At 40.1% G+C, this 16,699-nt stretch overlaps 1 protein-coding gene across 4 annotated transcripts in view; it reads right to left on the bottom strand.

Annotated features, from left to right (window-relative positions):
• Window positions 1–16,699, bottom strand: part of APAF1 (apoptotic peptidase activating factor 1) — an 82,118-nt gene that overhangs the window by 59,260 nt on the left and 6,159 nt on the right. For all 4 annotated transcript variants that reach the window (XR_008390995.1, XM_053662063.1, XM_053662064.1 and 1 more), the window contains exons 5-10: window positions 5,537–5,720; window positions 3,571–3,683; window positions 3,337–3,468; window positions 1,682–1,920; window positions 1,112–1,279; window positions 296–427 (exon numbers count right to left, since the gene is read on the bottom strand). Coding sequence is in view for 3 of the 4 variants with exons in the window: in XM_053662063.1 (XP_053518038.1) it covers window positions 296–427; window positions 1,112–1,279; window positions 1,682–1,920; window positions 3,337–3,468; window positions 3,571–3,683; window positions 5,537–5,720 (968 nt within the window). In the remaining variant the exon portion in view is untranslated. The remainder of the gene's footprint in view (window positions 1–295; window positions 428–1,111; window positions 1,280–1,681; window positions 1,921–3,336; window positions 3,469–3,570; window positions 3,684–5,536; window positions 5,721–16,699) is intronic.

Raw genomic sequence — 16,699 nt, forward strand, 5'->3', positions numbered from 1 at the left:
CAAGCACTCAATACATATTTGTTGAATGAATGAATATACTTTCCTCTCTACACTCAAAAACAAACTCACACTGCCTACAAAGAAAAGCTGCTGGTGAGAACACAGTGAATCTTCAGGTGGTTCATTTATTGCAGTTAAAAGGTTTTAAGGTACCTTATTAAATCACTGCAGGTAAAAATATTAACAAAACCAAAAATACATAGGCTGTAATTCTATTTTTTCCTAATAAAAATTTCTAAACAGAACTAAATAAAAGTGAGATAAAACAAGTTAATTTTTAAACGGGTCGTCTTACTTTGTGCATATTGGCACTAGCCATGTGATAGGCCAGATAATTGTACCAGTACATGCAGTCCTCCTGCTCTAACGAGAGAGTGCGTGGCTGGTGGTATCTCTGGAACTGAGTGATTATCTTCTTGTGTAGATCCTGAAACCCAGATGGTACGTTTCAGAGGAGAGGAACAATTTCATAACCTAAACAGTACAGTAACTCCAGCTTCCAAAGCTATTTAAGAATGTACATAGAATCTCCCAGCAACAAACCTATATCAAAAGGAAAAAATAGCAACTTTACAGTAAAGATAATGCTAGATATCATTTTAACCAAGTGATCAATGGTAACATCACTGATAATATATATCAACACCCTGATATGATGCACTGAGAACAATACAACATTATTTCTTTGGTATCCTTGCCAAAATTATATAACCTTGATCTAGTCAGGAGAAAAATATCAGGTGAACCCAAACTAAGGGACGCTGTACAAAATAACCAGCTAGGTCAACAGGTCAAAAGTGACCATGAAAGATCATGAAAGCTGAGGAATTTTCAGAGTTGAGGAAACTAAGGAAACATGACAAGTATATGCAATATGGAATCCTGAATTGGATTTGGACCACAAAAAAAACACCAGTGGGAAAGGCGGCAAACGTCAAAGTCTGTAGACTCGTCGCATTGCAGTTACATACGACGTTGACACTGGGGGGAGCTGAGTGAAAGGTAGAGGCACGGAAACTGTACTATTTTACAACTTTTCTGTGTCTAAAATTAACTTCAAAATAGAGTTTTATAAGAAAGAGAGAGAGAGAGTGTACAGAGGTACAAGTACCTGAAGCTGGGTGCGGTTCTTCTCTGTAAGGAAATCAACTTGAAGATCGTGCAAATAATACCAAAATGATTTTCCATTCCGATCACAGAATAAGAGGGACTTATTAACAAACTCCTGCAGTATGTCTTCAACTTCTTCAGTCTCCATGTCCCAGAGGACACATAACACCTAGGAATCATTTTAAGCATTTAATGTGCCACAGACGTACACTGACCAGGACTGCAGACAAGGTGTTGTTAACACACACCAAAAAATTTTATCTCAAAGCCCTGAACAAGAATCTCTATTTCATAAGAAGGAGCTCAATCATTCCCCAAGATAGAACAGAATAGAGAGAGAAAGAAGTTGGATGCTTCCTAGCTTCACTTAGAGCCACCGAGAAACAGGTAACTCATCCCCAGTTCTCCATCAAGCCCTTGATGGAGACTGAGAGCAGTGGGACCTTCCATCCCAACACCTCAGTCACACGGGTCTTATCTTCCCATTTCCTCCGTAAAAATATTCTTGACACTTTATTAAAGGTACAGGCCATAAATACCCAGGGATGAGGATTCTTGGTCCTTCTATTACCTTTGTAGGCACCTTAACATCCTTCTGAAAGATGGAGAGATCTGTGTAATAATCTTTGATATCTTCTCTGAGCATGTCAACACTTATAGACATGGCTTCATCCAGGGCCTCATAATCATAAGATGAAGATTTCCTTATCCTCTTAAACTGCTTATTCTGAAGTTGCCTGAGGTAGTACTCCCAGCGGTTGGGAAAGTCACGTAAAAGAGCACCAATTAAAGACACTACAAGAGGAGAACCTGAAGAACCAAACAAAGTCAATGTGTTAACATTGTCTCATTTCAGAATTACCTCTAAGTTAAGAGGTAATTTATTGCTGCATGGTTCCCAGAGCCTTAAAATATTTATTTTAAGGAAACCATTAGAAATAAGAAATATTTCATTTATGGATATTCATCACAGATTTAAAATAATGAAAAATCTTAAACAATAATAGAAATGACTGGATTAATGTATATCACAATATTATGCCCTTGGTCAACTTTTTTCAAACGACATTTAATGGCATGGGAAAATAGTCAAGACTTGCATGAAAAGGACAAGATTTTAAATTATGTATATCACATTATAATCTCAATTTTTTTCCAAAGTTTTATATGTCCTAAAAGACTGGAAGAAATACTCTCATGATACTAATAATTAATTATCAGATTATGAGTAGTTTCTATTTTTTCTTTATAGTACGGATATGCATCATCTTTATAATGAATACAAATTACCTTATTTTTTAGATGATAAGACACACCTAGGTTCTAGAGGAAAATAGGAAAAAATTTTTGAAGCAAAAAAATGTGGTAAAATATTTAATAACATAACTAACATAATATTTCACCAATGTAAATGTAAATAGAACCCAACAGCAACATTAACAACCATTATTCCTCCCAAATTTGGGGGGGACGATGCATCTTATAGTCCAAAAAATACAGTAAGCATTTTCTCTAAGTTTACGATTTTTTTAAAAAGACAATTAACTCAAAACCAAGTATCTACTTGATAGCAGAAAGGAAAAAAAGGTTTTTCCATGTGCATTAACAACAACGAAAAAAGTAATCTTAACTGCTGATAGATTTGACTGCATAAAAAGTTTAAATTTCTGTATTCCAGAAAGACTGCATATGAAATTTAAAAGCAGATAAAAAACTGGGGGAAAATATTTGAAAATAATGAAAAATGGCTAACAGCTTCAATAGAGTACCTAAAAGTCAACTAAAGATACTTACACCACAAAAGGGAAGTGAGTCAAGGATAATGTCTCAAAATGCAAGAATTAAATAAGTAAAAAGTTTAACTTTACTAGTAAAAAATGCAAATTAAGACAAAACCAACTTTTACTTATCAAATTAGAATACTAGTTTTATAGAATCCCAACCAAAAAAATGGAATACTCTCACCACATTTTTTACTCTTTGACGGCAGAGGCCATGCCTTCATGTTAACATGGTGAGGGTATTCGTTTAACATTACCTTCATGAATGAATACCAAATACTACTTTACATTTACGGTATCAGAGAACAACCTAGAATACTAGCAAAGTATTCTAGCAAGCTTTTTGGATATTCATATGCTAAACTGCCATATTCATTAACTTAATTTACAACAGGATAAATTAACATCATTATAACCCCCTCACACACAAAATAAATAACTATACCTTTACATTCTTTTATAATACTATGTGCTTGTTCTGGCAAATCTGATTTCTTCATATTAACAAAAAGGGATAAAATTTCAAGTCCTTTTTCTTTTCCTAAGCCACTCTCCACAGGAACGACATATTTAGGACCTGCAAAATCGTAAGATATTGTAAGTAATTCAGTATGCCACATACTTACATGTAACTGAGTTAAAACATAAAGGTACAAAAAAGTAAATTAATAATCCTTACCCATCACTGAATCTGTAACACTCTTGTCTCTGGTTGTAAGAAGAATCTGACACTGATTGTCAAAAGCTTTTAACACCCAAGGATCCCAAACATCATCCAAGATCAACAGAGACCTAATTAAAAGAACTGTATTGAGTCACCAATGACATTTATTTTAAGCTTCCTTTAAAAAATATTAAAAAAGAGAATGCCACCACTGGTTTTTTAATTTCCTCTTTTCTTTGCTATATACATTTCATAATACTCACATACTCACAGCATACTCACAGCTGTAAACCTGCTTTTGCCCACCCCTGTATATTGATCCCCAAAAAAAAGAAAAATGAGCATCCCTCCCACCTGAAATCAATGCATACTAAAGTTAAAGGACTATAAAAAGAGGGCTAGAAGTATCAGAAATCAGCCACCTGGAGTCTATCCATGTAATGAGATGTTTTTGCAATTCGGTCATTAAGCACCAAAACCAAATGAGAACTGGGCTGAGGTTAGCATTAGAATGAATCATAGAACAATGATGATTTTAACCATATTTACCCACAAAACTAAAAATTTCATGTTTTGACCTAAAAGAATGCACTGGCAATATTACTTTTCATTTGATATACTCATGGGGTGTTTTCCACCCAAGAAATCAGTTTATAAATGATGGAAAAAATCTCTGTATCAATTCCTGACTGGTCTCTCCAAAACCTTTTTAAAACTTACCAGAACAAATGAGAAAAAAATACAACTAAAACCTGACAGCATAATTACATACTAGTGTTTTCACCTAATGCCACACTACTTCTGAACACGACCAAAAAAGACTCTAGGCACATACACAGGTTGGAACATTGCAAAAGTACAAACCAAAAATGACTGGCATTGTAAGCCATGGTTTGATATATGAGAGTGGTTACAGTATTTTGCTAAACAGAAATCGCTTTTATTTTGCAAAGAAGGGAAGTTGGATTAGGGAGAAGTTACTGAGCAAGAAAAAGGAGAATGGTTAGCAGTCTCAATTCTACTTCCTCCAGGAAAATGGATACCAGTGACTCCCTAGGGGAAGGGGAGATGATGGAGGGGTTCAGAGGACAGGACCACCAGAGAAAGGGGAGCTTCCCTCTATAGTGAGCACCCATCATAATCATCTAAAGGAGGCTTTTCCCAAAAAGTCCTCCTCTCACTCGATGTTCTGATATGAATCCCCATACCAATCACCAGGGCGCAGCAGTGAAATCATCTAATTCTTGCCCAATTTATTGTTACACTCCCAAGGGACGCTATACTCATCGTTGTGCTTGCAGCACTGACACCCAACACCCATTGCTACTTAAATGAGCAAGTGAAAACAATGGCCGCTACATCGTGGAAATCAAAGTACTGACTGAATCCCCGATTATACCCTTAACACAAGCAGCAACTAAGCTGCTGTCTCCCATTGAGCTTAGTGGAAATTGTGAAACAGCTGGTAACAGAGCCTGGCACAGAATTGGATCAGTATTCATTGAATAAATTAATGAAATAAACAAATAAAACAAATCAAAGTACATTGAAATAGAAGAGTTACATGTATATCTAAAAACTAAGACAACACAATAGAAGGAACCCAGTAAATGAAAAAGCCTTCCTGACTCTGTCTTTCACTAGTTGCCTATATTTAATCTCTCTTGTTCCATGTTAATCCATTAGAAACAGTGGATTCAAGGTAATAGCTTGCATCTTCTACCAAAGATCACTCACCTACTTGCCGCATTTCTTACGAGCCTACAATGGTGCATAAGAGGTGATGGGGTAGGTAAGAGGCAAAGAGAAGAGCAGCAGTTTTAGGCCAGTGGAAGCCCCTTTTTTTTAATACGAGCGAGAATGCAATGGTTTATTCTTACACCCTCTACTGAACAGTGACAAAAGGGTATGATGCTCTCAAGGTTTCAGGAGTTAGGGCTCATTGGGACTTCATATGCCAACTAAATCCGACCATCTGTACCTTGGGTGTTTGCGCAGCATCAGAATGCGGAGACGGTCTTTAGCCTCTTCAATATTAAGTGGAAGCCTGTGGGAGAAACTCTCGTCCTGATCCAATCGTGTACAAAGGTTCTGTAGTTTCATCAGAAGACCAGATTTGTCTTGTTTCCCAACCGAAATCCAATGCACACCGCCTGGGAAACAAACTGGTGAGAAAAAAATAATAAACTCAAGGCCTTTGAACAGGAGTCCTGCTTTCAAAGATTGTACTAATAAGCAGATCTATTTCAACCTTCAATCTCGTCATATCTTCAACTTCTTCTGAATTAAGGGCATAAGTTTTATGCCCTGGCTAGTGTGGCTCAGTGGACTAAGTGCCTGCCAGCCTGCAAACCAAAAGTCACGAGGTCAATTCGATTCCCAGTCACAGGGCACATGCCTGGGTTGCAGGCCAGGTCCCCAGATGGGGGCATATGAGAAGCAACCAATTAATGTACCTCACACATATTAATATTTCCCTCCCTTTCTTTCTCCCTTCCTTCCCCCCTCTCTAAAAATAAATAAATAAATAAATAATTTTTTTTAAATGTTAGCCCTGGGAGACTTCCGCCAAGATGGAGGCATAAGTGGATGTGCCGTGCCTTCTCACACAACCAAGTTTAGAGACAACTAAATATTAGCAACAGAAAACACAGCCAGAACACAGAAAATTGAACTTTTCGGAAGTCCGTTAACAACAAATTCTTCAGCCTGACTGGTAAGAGGGGCAAAACCAGCGGCTGGTAAAGCGGGGTTGCACAGGAAAACTCGGTCGGACGGACTCAGGCGCGCGGAATCCATATGCGCAGAATCCAGGCGCAGGGTTGGACCTAGTGAGCGACCAAGCGAGCTACCAGGCGAGTGACCTCGGGGGAGACAGCGGGGGAGCGGTGCTGTGTGTTGACTGTGGTCGCGCATTTGTGCGCGGGCGGACAGGCGAGGGAGTGGGCGGTTGGACCGGGGCCGGGTGGGTCCCCGCCGCAAGCGGCAGTGGAGGGCGCCGCCATTTCCCTGCTCTGACCCCACCTCCACATACAGCGTCATAACCCAGCGACTCTGAGTGGCCCGGCCCAGGTGAACCACCTAAGGCGCTGATCCTCACCCAGCTGTGAGAAACAGCAGAGGGGGTCGCCATTTCCCCGCTCTGACCACGCCCCCACATACAGCGTCACAACCCAGTGACCTGGGAGTCCAAGGCTCCGCTTCTCACACTTAAAGGGCGCGAACAGACCAAAAATGTCGCAAGAAGATCTCAAAGCCCCAGAGCCCATAGATCTAAGCGATGAAGAAATAGCAAAACTCTCAGGCGCACAGTTTAAAACACTGGTCATCAGGATCCTCACAGAACTGATTGATTATACCGACAAATTAGACAAATATATGAAGGCGAAACTAATTGAAATGAATGGAATTGCACAGGACACCAATAGCAATGAAAAGGAAACTGGGACTCAAATCAATGGAGTGGACCAGAAGAAAGCAAATAATGGCCAAACAGAAAACAGTCAAGAAGCAAGAATTCAAAGAAATGAGGAGAGTCTTAGGAACCTCCAGGACATCTTTAAACGCTCCAACATCCAAATTATAGGGGTACCAGAGGGGGAAAGGCACAGCCACCAATGGAAAACTTATTTGAACAAATAATAAAGGAGAATTTCCCCAATCTGGCAAAGGAAATAGACTTCCAGGAAATCCAGGAAGCTCAGAGAGTACCAAAGAAGTTGGACCCAAGAAGGAACACACCAAGGCACATCATCATTACATTAGCCAAAATTAAAATGAAGGAGAGAATCCTAGAAGCAGCAAGAGCTAAGGGGACAGTCACCTACAAAGGAGTCCCCACCACTGTCAGCGGATTTCTCAAAAGACATTTTACAGGCAAGAAGGGGCTGGAAAGAAGTATTCCAAGTCATGAAATCCAAAGACCTACAACCAAGATTGCTCTATCCAGCAAAACTTTCATTTAGAATGGAAGGACAGATAAAGTGCTTCTCAGATAAGATCAAATTCAAGGAGTTCATCATCACCAAGCCCTTATTATATAAAATGTTAAAGGGACTTATCTAAGAAAAAGAAGTTAAAGAAACATGAACAGTGAAAGGACAGCAAACTCACAGTTATTAAGAACCACACCTAAAGCAAAAGCAAACTAAAAGGACAGCTAGATCAGGAGTGGAAACATAGAAATGAAGATCTCAAGGAGGGTTAGCAACAGGGGAGTGGGAGGAGGAGAAGGGGGGAGAAGGTACAGAAAATAAGTAGCATAGACAGTAGATAGAAAATAGATGGGGGGACAAGAATAGCATGGGAAATATAGAATCTAAAGAACTTGAGACACATGATCATAAACTAAAGGGGGGGTAATGGTGGGGATGGGGGGTAGGGTGGAGGGGAATGAAAGGGGGAATAGAACAACTGTAACAGCATAATCAATAAAAAAAATTTTTTAATAAAAATAAAATAAAATAAATAAATAAATAAATAAATGTTAGCCCTGGCTGGTGTAGCTCAGTCCTACGAACCAAGAGATAGCGGTTCCATTCCCAGTCAGGGCACATGCCTGGGTTGCAGGCCAGTTCCCAGTGGGGGAATGCATGAAAGGCAACCATACATTGATATTTCTCTTCCTCTCTCCTTCCCTTCCCTCTAAAGATAAATAATAAAATCTTTAAAAAAAATTTTTTACTTGTAGGGTATTACTGAGCTTTACAGCCTGAATCTAAGGCATTGAAGTCTGGAGTAAATATGGTTTTTATCAGTAAAAATTTTACTGAACAAAACTTCATAATCTTGGCCCTATGTCATCAATCATCACTTACAGCAGTTTCTCAACCTAAGCACTATGCACATTCCAGCCCAGATAACTCATTGCTGTAAGAGACTGTCCTGTGCACTGTAGGGTGTTTAACAGCCTCCCTGGCTTCTCTACTCACTAGATTCCAGGAGTATACCCCTCCCCAGCTCTGACAACCAAAAGTGTCTCCAGACATGGCCAGTGTCAGTTGGGGGAGAGGGGCAAAATCACCTCTGAGAACCATAATGTCTAGAAACATGTAACTCTCTCATTATGGTTCATGCACAGAGACTTAAAGTAAGAAGTTAGGTTCAAGTCTGCCTCTACTATTAGCTGTGCAATGTCTGGCAAAGCATTCAGCCTCAGCCTCATCTATTATACTGAAATATGACTGTTTACCCAACCTATTTTAGAGTTGCTCTGTGAAATTAATGCTATCAAATATGTGAATTTGCTATGTTAACTGCAAAGGGTTATAAAAGACTTCCTAGTGATAGGGATCTGAGAGCACCTTACACATATTAAGCTCTGAACTAACGAGCACTGTATCAGGAGCCAAAAATCTTAAGCCTTCATAGACTATCCTAAATCAGCTCCCCACAGATAGAAAAAAATGTAAGAGGGGTCCCTATGGGTAAAATATGGTGGACGGCAACATTAGATCATACCAGTGGCATTAATCATGAATATTTCTATTACGTGATCATAAAAGTGTAAGAACAAGCAAAAAATAGATACAAAGATAAATGAGTTATATTACACCAAAGGCAATTTATTTACCAGTATTCAAAAATAATTAAGTACTGCCCTGGCTAGTGTGGCTCAGTAGATTGAGTGCCAGCCTCAGTAGATTGAGGTCACCAGTTTGATTCCCAGACAGGGCACATGCCTGGGTTGTGGGCCAGGCACCCAGTAAGGGGCACACAAGAGGCAAGGACACACTCATGTTTCTCTCCCTCTCTTTCTCCCTCCCCCTCTCTCTGAAAATAAATAAATAAAATCTTTTTAAAAAAAATAACTAAATACAAAAATAAATCATTTTAAAAACTTAATCATCCAAAAGAATTATTTGTATATATGCATGAAGATGTACTTATGACATATTTTTTGAGCACTATGCTAACAGTTCTCCACATTAATCTACATTTAATCCTCACAGCAGACTATCAAGCAGACACTATTGTTATCCCCCACTTTGCAGATGAGGAACTGAGGTATAGAAAGGTTGAGTAATTTGTCTACCATTACACAGCTTACTAAGCAGAGATGGGATTTCAAAACCCCAGCCTCAATGCTCAACTTCTAAACCGTTCTTCCACCACAAGGATCTTCACGGCAACATAGTTTGCAACAGGAAACAGCTGGAGACCGCCAGCAACGTCCATCTGAACCACCTCTTCCCCTACAGGCTTCCAAAGCCTGAAGCAGGCTCCACTGAAGAAGGGTAGAACTTCATGTATAAAGCAAGTTTGGAGTACTAAATAGAACTTGACGTTTTAATCATTGAAATGAAACTTTTTTTAATTTACTGATTTTAGAGAAAGAGAGGAAAGGAGAGAGAGGAGGAGAGACAGATACATCAGTTTGTTGTTCCACTTATTTATGCATTCATTGGTTGCTTCTTGTATGTGCCCTGACTGGGATTGAACCCAGAACCTTAGCATATTATGGCGACACTCTAACCAACTGAGCTACCTGGCCTGAGCAAAATGAAACTTTTTTAAAAATTTGAAGTGACCTGGGGATGCTGAACCTCTACAAGGTCAGTCAAAGAATCAGTCCCAGAGAGGAGTTTTTAACAGGCAATGAGGGAAAAGAGTAAAGTTGTTTTCTGATTACACCCAACAAACCCCAACACAATGATTACACATTCACTAAATAAACCCAATAAAACTGCCAAGGTTTGTAACTATGAATATAAATTGAAACTCAGTTGGGTGATTTGCTCCAGCAAAAGGAAGCAGGTAATGATCTGCATGAGCAACAGGGGGTAAGAACGAATACCTACTCCATCTCCTAACATAAAGAAGGAATCAGCTTTCACCCAAGATAAGGAGAGAAACTAAGAGCCAAGAGTATGTGCTAAGGAGCAACCAAATGATGGGCAATAAAAATCTAGACCCAAGCGTAAGAGGAGACTGACAGGATAAATAATAAGGATATTATGGAATCAATGAATATTTCTTGACAGGTCAGAAAACTACAGTAGTGGACTTAGAGAACAGAATAGGCAGAGGTAGGCAAAGCATAGAATAGAATGTTTATATCAAGATTTCAAAATTGGTATCCCTTCTGGTAGTGCCAAGGACCAGGGTTCAGGCCAAGGTCCAAGGAAACATATGGCTGAAGTGTAGTGAAGAAAACATCACTGAAGATAAAGAACTCAAGGAAATGAGAGGCTAAGATTTTAGATGATCATTCACTGAGACATTAAAATTACTAAGTGTGCCAAAAAAGAAGAGCTTAAGTTCGCAATTAAGAACTCCAGCCCTGACTGGTATGGCTCAGTGGATTCAGCACCGCCAGCCTGTGAACCGAGAGGTCACCAGTTTGATACCCAGTCAGGGCACGTTCCTAGATTGCCAGCCAGGTCCCCATTTGGGGGTGAGAGGCAACCAATTGATGTTTCTCTCCCTCTCTTTCTCCCTTTCTTCCCCTATATCTAAAAATAAATAAAATTAAAATTAAAAAGTAGTAAGAAAAAATAAATGAGCTCTGACTAGAAGATTTTAACATTAAAAATAAAGTTAAAAAACTCGATTGATCAATGAATGAGAGTACACACCTGGGAAAGATTAAAGACATGAGCGTCAAAGGACAAACAATTTAGCTGAGGAAACAGTATCAATAGTTTGAATGAGGCAACACAGAACGAGAACAACATCTACCCATTTCCTGGTGATAAAAGTATGTGGGATATAAATGAGAAAAAGTTGTTACACCAGTGAAGAAGGCTATGGAAAAGGTGGTACTCTCAGGAAACTGCCCAGTTTCAGTAAGACAAAAAGGTAACCATTAAAAGAAGGGGTTGATGACATCGAGGAGTTTCCTGGTCACAGAGGGGGAAGTCTACAGGGAACGGCAGAAAGGTTGGGAACGAGAGAGGAGACCTAGATCAGAATTTGGCAATGTACTAAGTAGTAACTGCCATGAGAAAATCTAAAACATAACATATGACCAAGAGACAGAGAACTCTGTGATAACTAAGGTAAAAAGCTTCCTGAAGTTCCCTTTGGCTTCTTCACTGTGAGTCAACAGTTACAAAGCAGAAAATCGCTGATTTCTGTTTCAGTTTCTGGCTCCACCTAGTGTTGGAACACTGTAGGTGTACATGTTTGTAAGTGCGCTGGAAAGAGTTTGAAACAATTCGCTCTCAACTGTTAATTAACCATGCTACCTATGGCAAAGAATTTAGGAGAAAGGGGAGAAGGGCAAGGGAAGAGAATTTTATTTTCTTTGTAAATGGAAATATCACACCTGTAACATTTAAAACAAAATTTTAAACTACCTGTTGCTCCTAAGGTGCTTTTTATTTTTTAACTTGTGCTTTCTATTTAAAAAAAATTTTGAATCATTCCAGAATTAAAGACAAGGCAAAGAAAGGATCCTGATATAGCTAGCTAGTAAATTCTTTAGATTTAAATTTAAGTAACTATTACCTAAATAAAGTCTTTCTCGTCTAAATTTAAAACTAATAAACAAGAGCATTATAAACATATGCAAAAAGTAAATAGAGGCCCTGGCTGGTGTAGCTCAGTGGATTGAGCGTGGGCCTGCGAACCAGACAATCACGGTTTGATTCCCAGTCAGGGCACATGCCTGGGTTGCAGGGCGGTTCCCTGCAGGCCAGTTCCCAGCAGGGGACGCACGAAAGGCAACTATACATTGATGTTTCTCCACCTCTCTCCTTCCCTTCCCCTCTAAAGATAAATAAATAAAAATCTTTAAAAAAAAAAAAGTAAATAGAACACTACTAGCTTTAAAATAATGACAGACCAAATGACTTACTGATCTGCAAAAATCCTACCACCACAAAATGCCAATTCAACACTGATGCATTAATTCCACATTTTGGGAAGAATCTAAACACTCTGACTATGGGCACAAGAGGGAGCAATTTAGTCTTGAATGATTTCTATAATTCAGACCAACTTAATCAGAAGAAAAACTGCCTTTATTCAAAGAAAATTAACCCCATCCTACTTTCATATGAGGTTTATCCTGGGAGCAATTAATAATCTAACAGCACACAGCAAACCTTCGGAAGGACAGGAACAAATAGAGTCTGGAGAGAGCTTCCATTCTTTAAAACCTCGGGGAGAGAGGTTTGAGAATGAGTTCAATCCCCAGTGATTAATGATTTAATCAATCATGGCTGTGATAGGAGGCCTCCACAAAAACCCAAAAGGGTGGGGTTCTCAGAGTTTTGGGGCTGGTGACCACAAGGAAGCATGGAGAGAATAATCACTCAGGGAGGCCATGGAAGCTCCACACCCTTCCCACATACGTTGTTAGGCATCACTTTCATCTGGCTATTCCTGAGTTATGTCCTTTTCTAATAAACCAGTGATCTAGTAAATAAAATGTTTTCCTGAGTTTTGCAAGCAGCTGTAGCAAATTAATCAAATCTGCCCTGGCTGGTATGGCTCAGTGGATTGAGTACTGGCCTATGAACCAAAGGGTTACCAGTTCCATTCCCAGTCAGGACATGTGCCTGGGTTGCAGGCCAAGTCCCCGATTGTGGGTGTGCGAGAAGCAACCAATCGATGTATCTCTCGCACATCAGTGTTTCTATCCCTCTCATTCTCCCTACCTTCCTCTCTCTCTAAAAATAAATAAATGAAATCTTAAAAAAAAAATCAAACCCAAGAAGAGGGAACCACTGGTCAGAAGCACAGTAATGATCAGGGACTGTGCCTGGCCTCAAAAGAAGGTGGGGTGAGGGGCAGTCTGTGAGACTGGACCCTTAGCCAGTGGGATCTGACACTACCTCCAGAGAGTGTCCGAATGCAGTTTAAATCGTAGGGTACCCAGCTGATGTTAAAGAATTGCTGCATGTGTGGAAATTCCACACCCGTGGTGTCAGAAATGAAGCAGTATTGTAGTTGTGAAGAGGAGACACACAGGAGGAATGTTTTTCCTTAGAGGAGTGGAAGGGAAATGAGAATGGGAAATTTTTAAAAGAAAATACACACAGCAAGAAGCCAGGTCTTATACAGACTCAATATGGCAAAGACTGAACTAAAAAATATGATTAGCTCAATCCTCTGTACTTAAGGTCTCATAAAAACATATGAGGAATACGAATTACACTCCCTACGCACCAGAAAATTGCTACAACCTCTGACATTTTCTCAAAACAAAATAGTTAAAATCTATTCCAAGAACACAATTTACACAATATGATTCCTGGGTAATTAATTCCATAAGTTGTTGGTTAACTGTAACCACTAAAATTAAAAATTCACCCCAAGAGCCCTGGCTAGTACGGCTCAGTGGATTGCGTACCAGCCTGTGAACCAAAGGGTCACTGGTTTGATTCCCAGTCAGAGCACACACTAATAGAAGGGGTGGTGTGAGACACAACCACATATTGATGTTTCTTTCCCTTTCTCCCTCCCTTCCCTTCTGTCTAAAAATAATAAATAAATAAAATCTTTTAAAATTTTTTCATCCAATAACCCTGGCCAGTGTGACTTGGTTGGGCATCATCCAGCAAAACAAAAGGTTGCTGCTTGGATTCCCAGTCAGGGCACATGCCTAGGTACAGGTTCGGTTCCTGGCCAGGGAGCATACGAGAGACAACCAATCAATGTTTCTCTCACATCAATGTTTCTCTCCCTTTTTTTCTCCCTCCCTTCCCCTCTGTCTACAAGAAATTTTTAAATAATATACCCTAATAATCAAGAATGACTTAAACTGAGTTGAGGTACACACTTTTGACTCTAAATCAGTACATTATAAATGTATATTTTAGGTCAATCTCTACTCAGAGTTGGCCCACTGCCATCTTCTGTGGAGTGTATTATGGTTAATAAATCTCTCTCTATGCTATATAAAAAATGTATATTTTATTAATAATTCATCATAATATTGAAAGAAAAACCCATTTATACTAAAGTAACAAACCAATTTCACCCCGAAATATCCTTAGTGATCAACTTTGCAATAGAAGTAAAAATAAATAAAAATAAATTCTACACACAGGACTTCCACCAAGATGGAGGCATAGGTAGAGATGCCGTGCTTCCTCACACAACCAAGTTTAGAGACAACTAAATAATAGCAACAGAAAACACAGCCAGAACACAGAAAATTGAACTTTTCGGAAGTCTGATAACACCAAAGTCTTCAGCCTGACCGGTAAGAGGGGCGAAACCAGCAGCTGGCAGAGCGAGGTAGCACAGGAAAACTCGGTCGGACGGACTCAGGTGTACGGAATCCAGGCGCAGGGTTGGACCTGGTGGGCAACTCAGCGAGCGACCTCGGGGAAACAGCGAGGGAGCAGGGCTGCGGGTTGACTGTGGTCTCGCATTGGTGGAAACAGCGAGGGAGCAGGGCTGCGGGTTGACTGTGGTCTCGCATTGGTGTGCGGATAGACAAGCGAGGGAGTGGGCAATTGGACGAGAGCCTGCAGCCCCAGCGCAAGTGGCTGCGGAGGGAACCACCATTTCCCTGCTCTAACCCCGCCTCCACATACAGCGTCATAATCCAGCGACTCTGAGTGGCCCCGCCCTGGTGAACCACCTGAAGCTCTGCTCTTCACCCAGCTGCAAGAAACAGCAGAGGGGGCCGCCATTTCCCCGCTCTGACCACACCCCCACATACAGCGTCACAACCCAACCACCCGGGAGTCCAAGGCACCGCTTCTCACACTTAAAGGGCGCGAACAGACCAAAAATGTCGCAAGAAGATCTCAAAGCCCCAGAGCCCATAGATCTAAGCGATGAAGAAATAGCAAAACTCTCAGACGCACAGTTTAAAACACTGGTCATCAGGATCCTCACAGAACTGGTTGATTATACCGACAAATTAGACAAATATATGAAGGCGAAACTAATTGAAATGAATGGAATTGCACAGGACACCAATAGCAATGAAAAGGAAACTGGGACTCAAATCAATGGAGTGGACCAGAAGAAAGCAAATAATGGCCAAACAGAAAACAGTCAAGAAGCAAGAATTCAAAAAAACGAGGACAGTCTTAGGAACCTCCAGGACATCTTTAAACGCTCCAACATCCGAATTATAGGGGTACCAGAAGGGGGAAAGGAACAGCCACCAGTGGAAAACTTATTTGAACAAATAATTAAGGAGAACTTCCCCAATCTGGCAAAGGAAATAGACTTCCAGGAAATCCAGGAAGCTCAGAGAGTCCCAAAGAAGTTGGACCCAAGAAGGAACACACCAAGGCACATCATAATTACATTAGCCAAGATTAAAATGAAGGAGAGAATCCTAGAAGCAGCAAGAGATAAGGGGACAGTCACCTACAAAGGAGTCCCCACCAGACTGTCAGCGGATTTCTCAAAAGAGACCTTACAGGCAAGAAGGGGCTGGAAAGAGGTATTCCAAGTCATGAAATACAAAGACCTACAACCAAGATTGCTCTATCCAGCAAACTTTCATTTAGAATGGAAGGACAGATAAAGTGCTTCTCAGATAAGATCAAATTCAAGGAGTTCATCATCACCAAGCCCTTATTATATGAAATGTTAAAGGGACTTATATAAGAAAAAGAAGTTTAAAAAATATGAACAGTGAAAGGACAACAAACTCACAGTTATTAACAACCACACCTAAAACAAAAGCAAACTAAAAGGACAACTAGATCAGGAGTGGAAACATAGAAATGAAGATCTCAAGGAGGGTTAGCAACAGGGGAGTGAGAGGGAGGAGAAGGGGGGAGAAGGTACAGAAAATAAGTAGCATAGACAGTAGATAGAAAATAGATCGGGGGGGCAAGAATAGTATGGGAAATATAGAATCTAAAGAACTTGAGACACATGGTCATAAACTAAAGGGGGGTAATGGTGGGGACAGGGGGGTAGGGTGGAGGGGAATGAAGGGGGGAATAGAACAACTGTAATGGCATAATCAATAAAAAGTAAATTTTTTATAAATAAATAAATAAATTCTTAGCCCTGAGATTTGCATAGAGCTGAGTCTGAGGAAACTTCTCTACAATAATAGCAGGGGGAAATCAGGCTTTAGGAACTGGGCAACTTAAACAAGAGTAAGACCAATACTACTGACAACAGCTTGAAGTATAAACAAAGCCACTGTGCACAACAGACGTGCCCTGACCTCCACCTTTCTGAGTCTCTTAGAGGTTTAATATTTATTCCATTC

The sequence above is a fragment of the Artibeus jamaicensis genome, unplaced genomic scaffold (assembly GCF_021234435.1).
Source record: "Artibeus jamaicensis isolate MK-2021 breed Jamaican fruit bat unplaced genomic scaffold, CSHL_Jam_final contig_233, whole genome shotgun sequence".
NCBI lineage: Eukaryota > Metazoa > Chordata > Mammalia > Chiroptera > Phyllostomidae > Artibeus > Artibeus jamaicensis.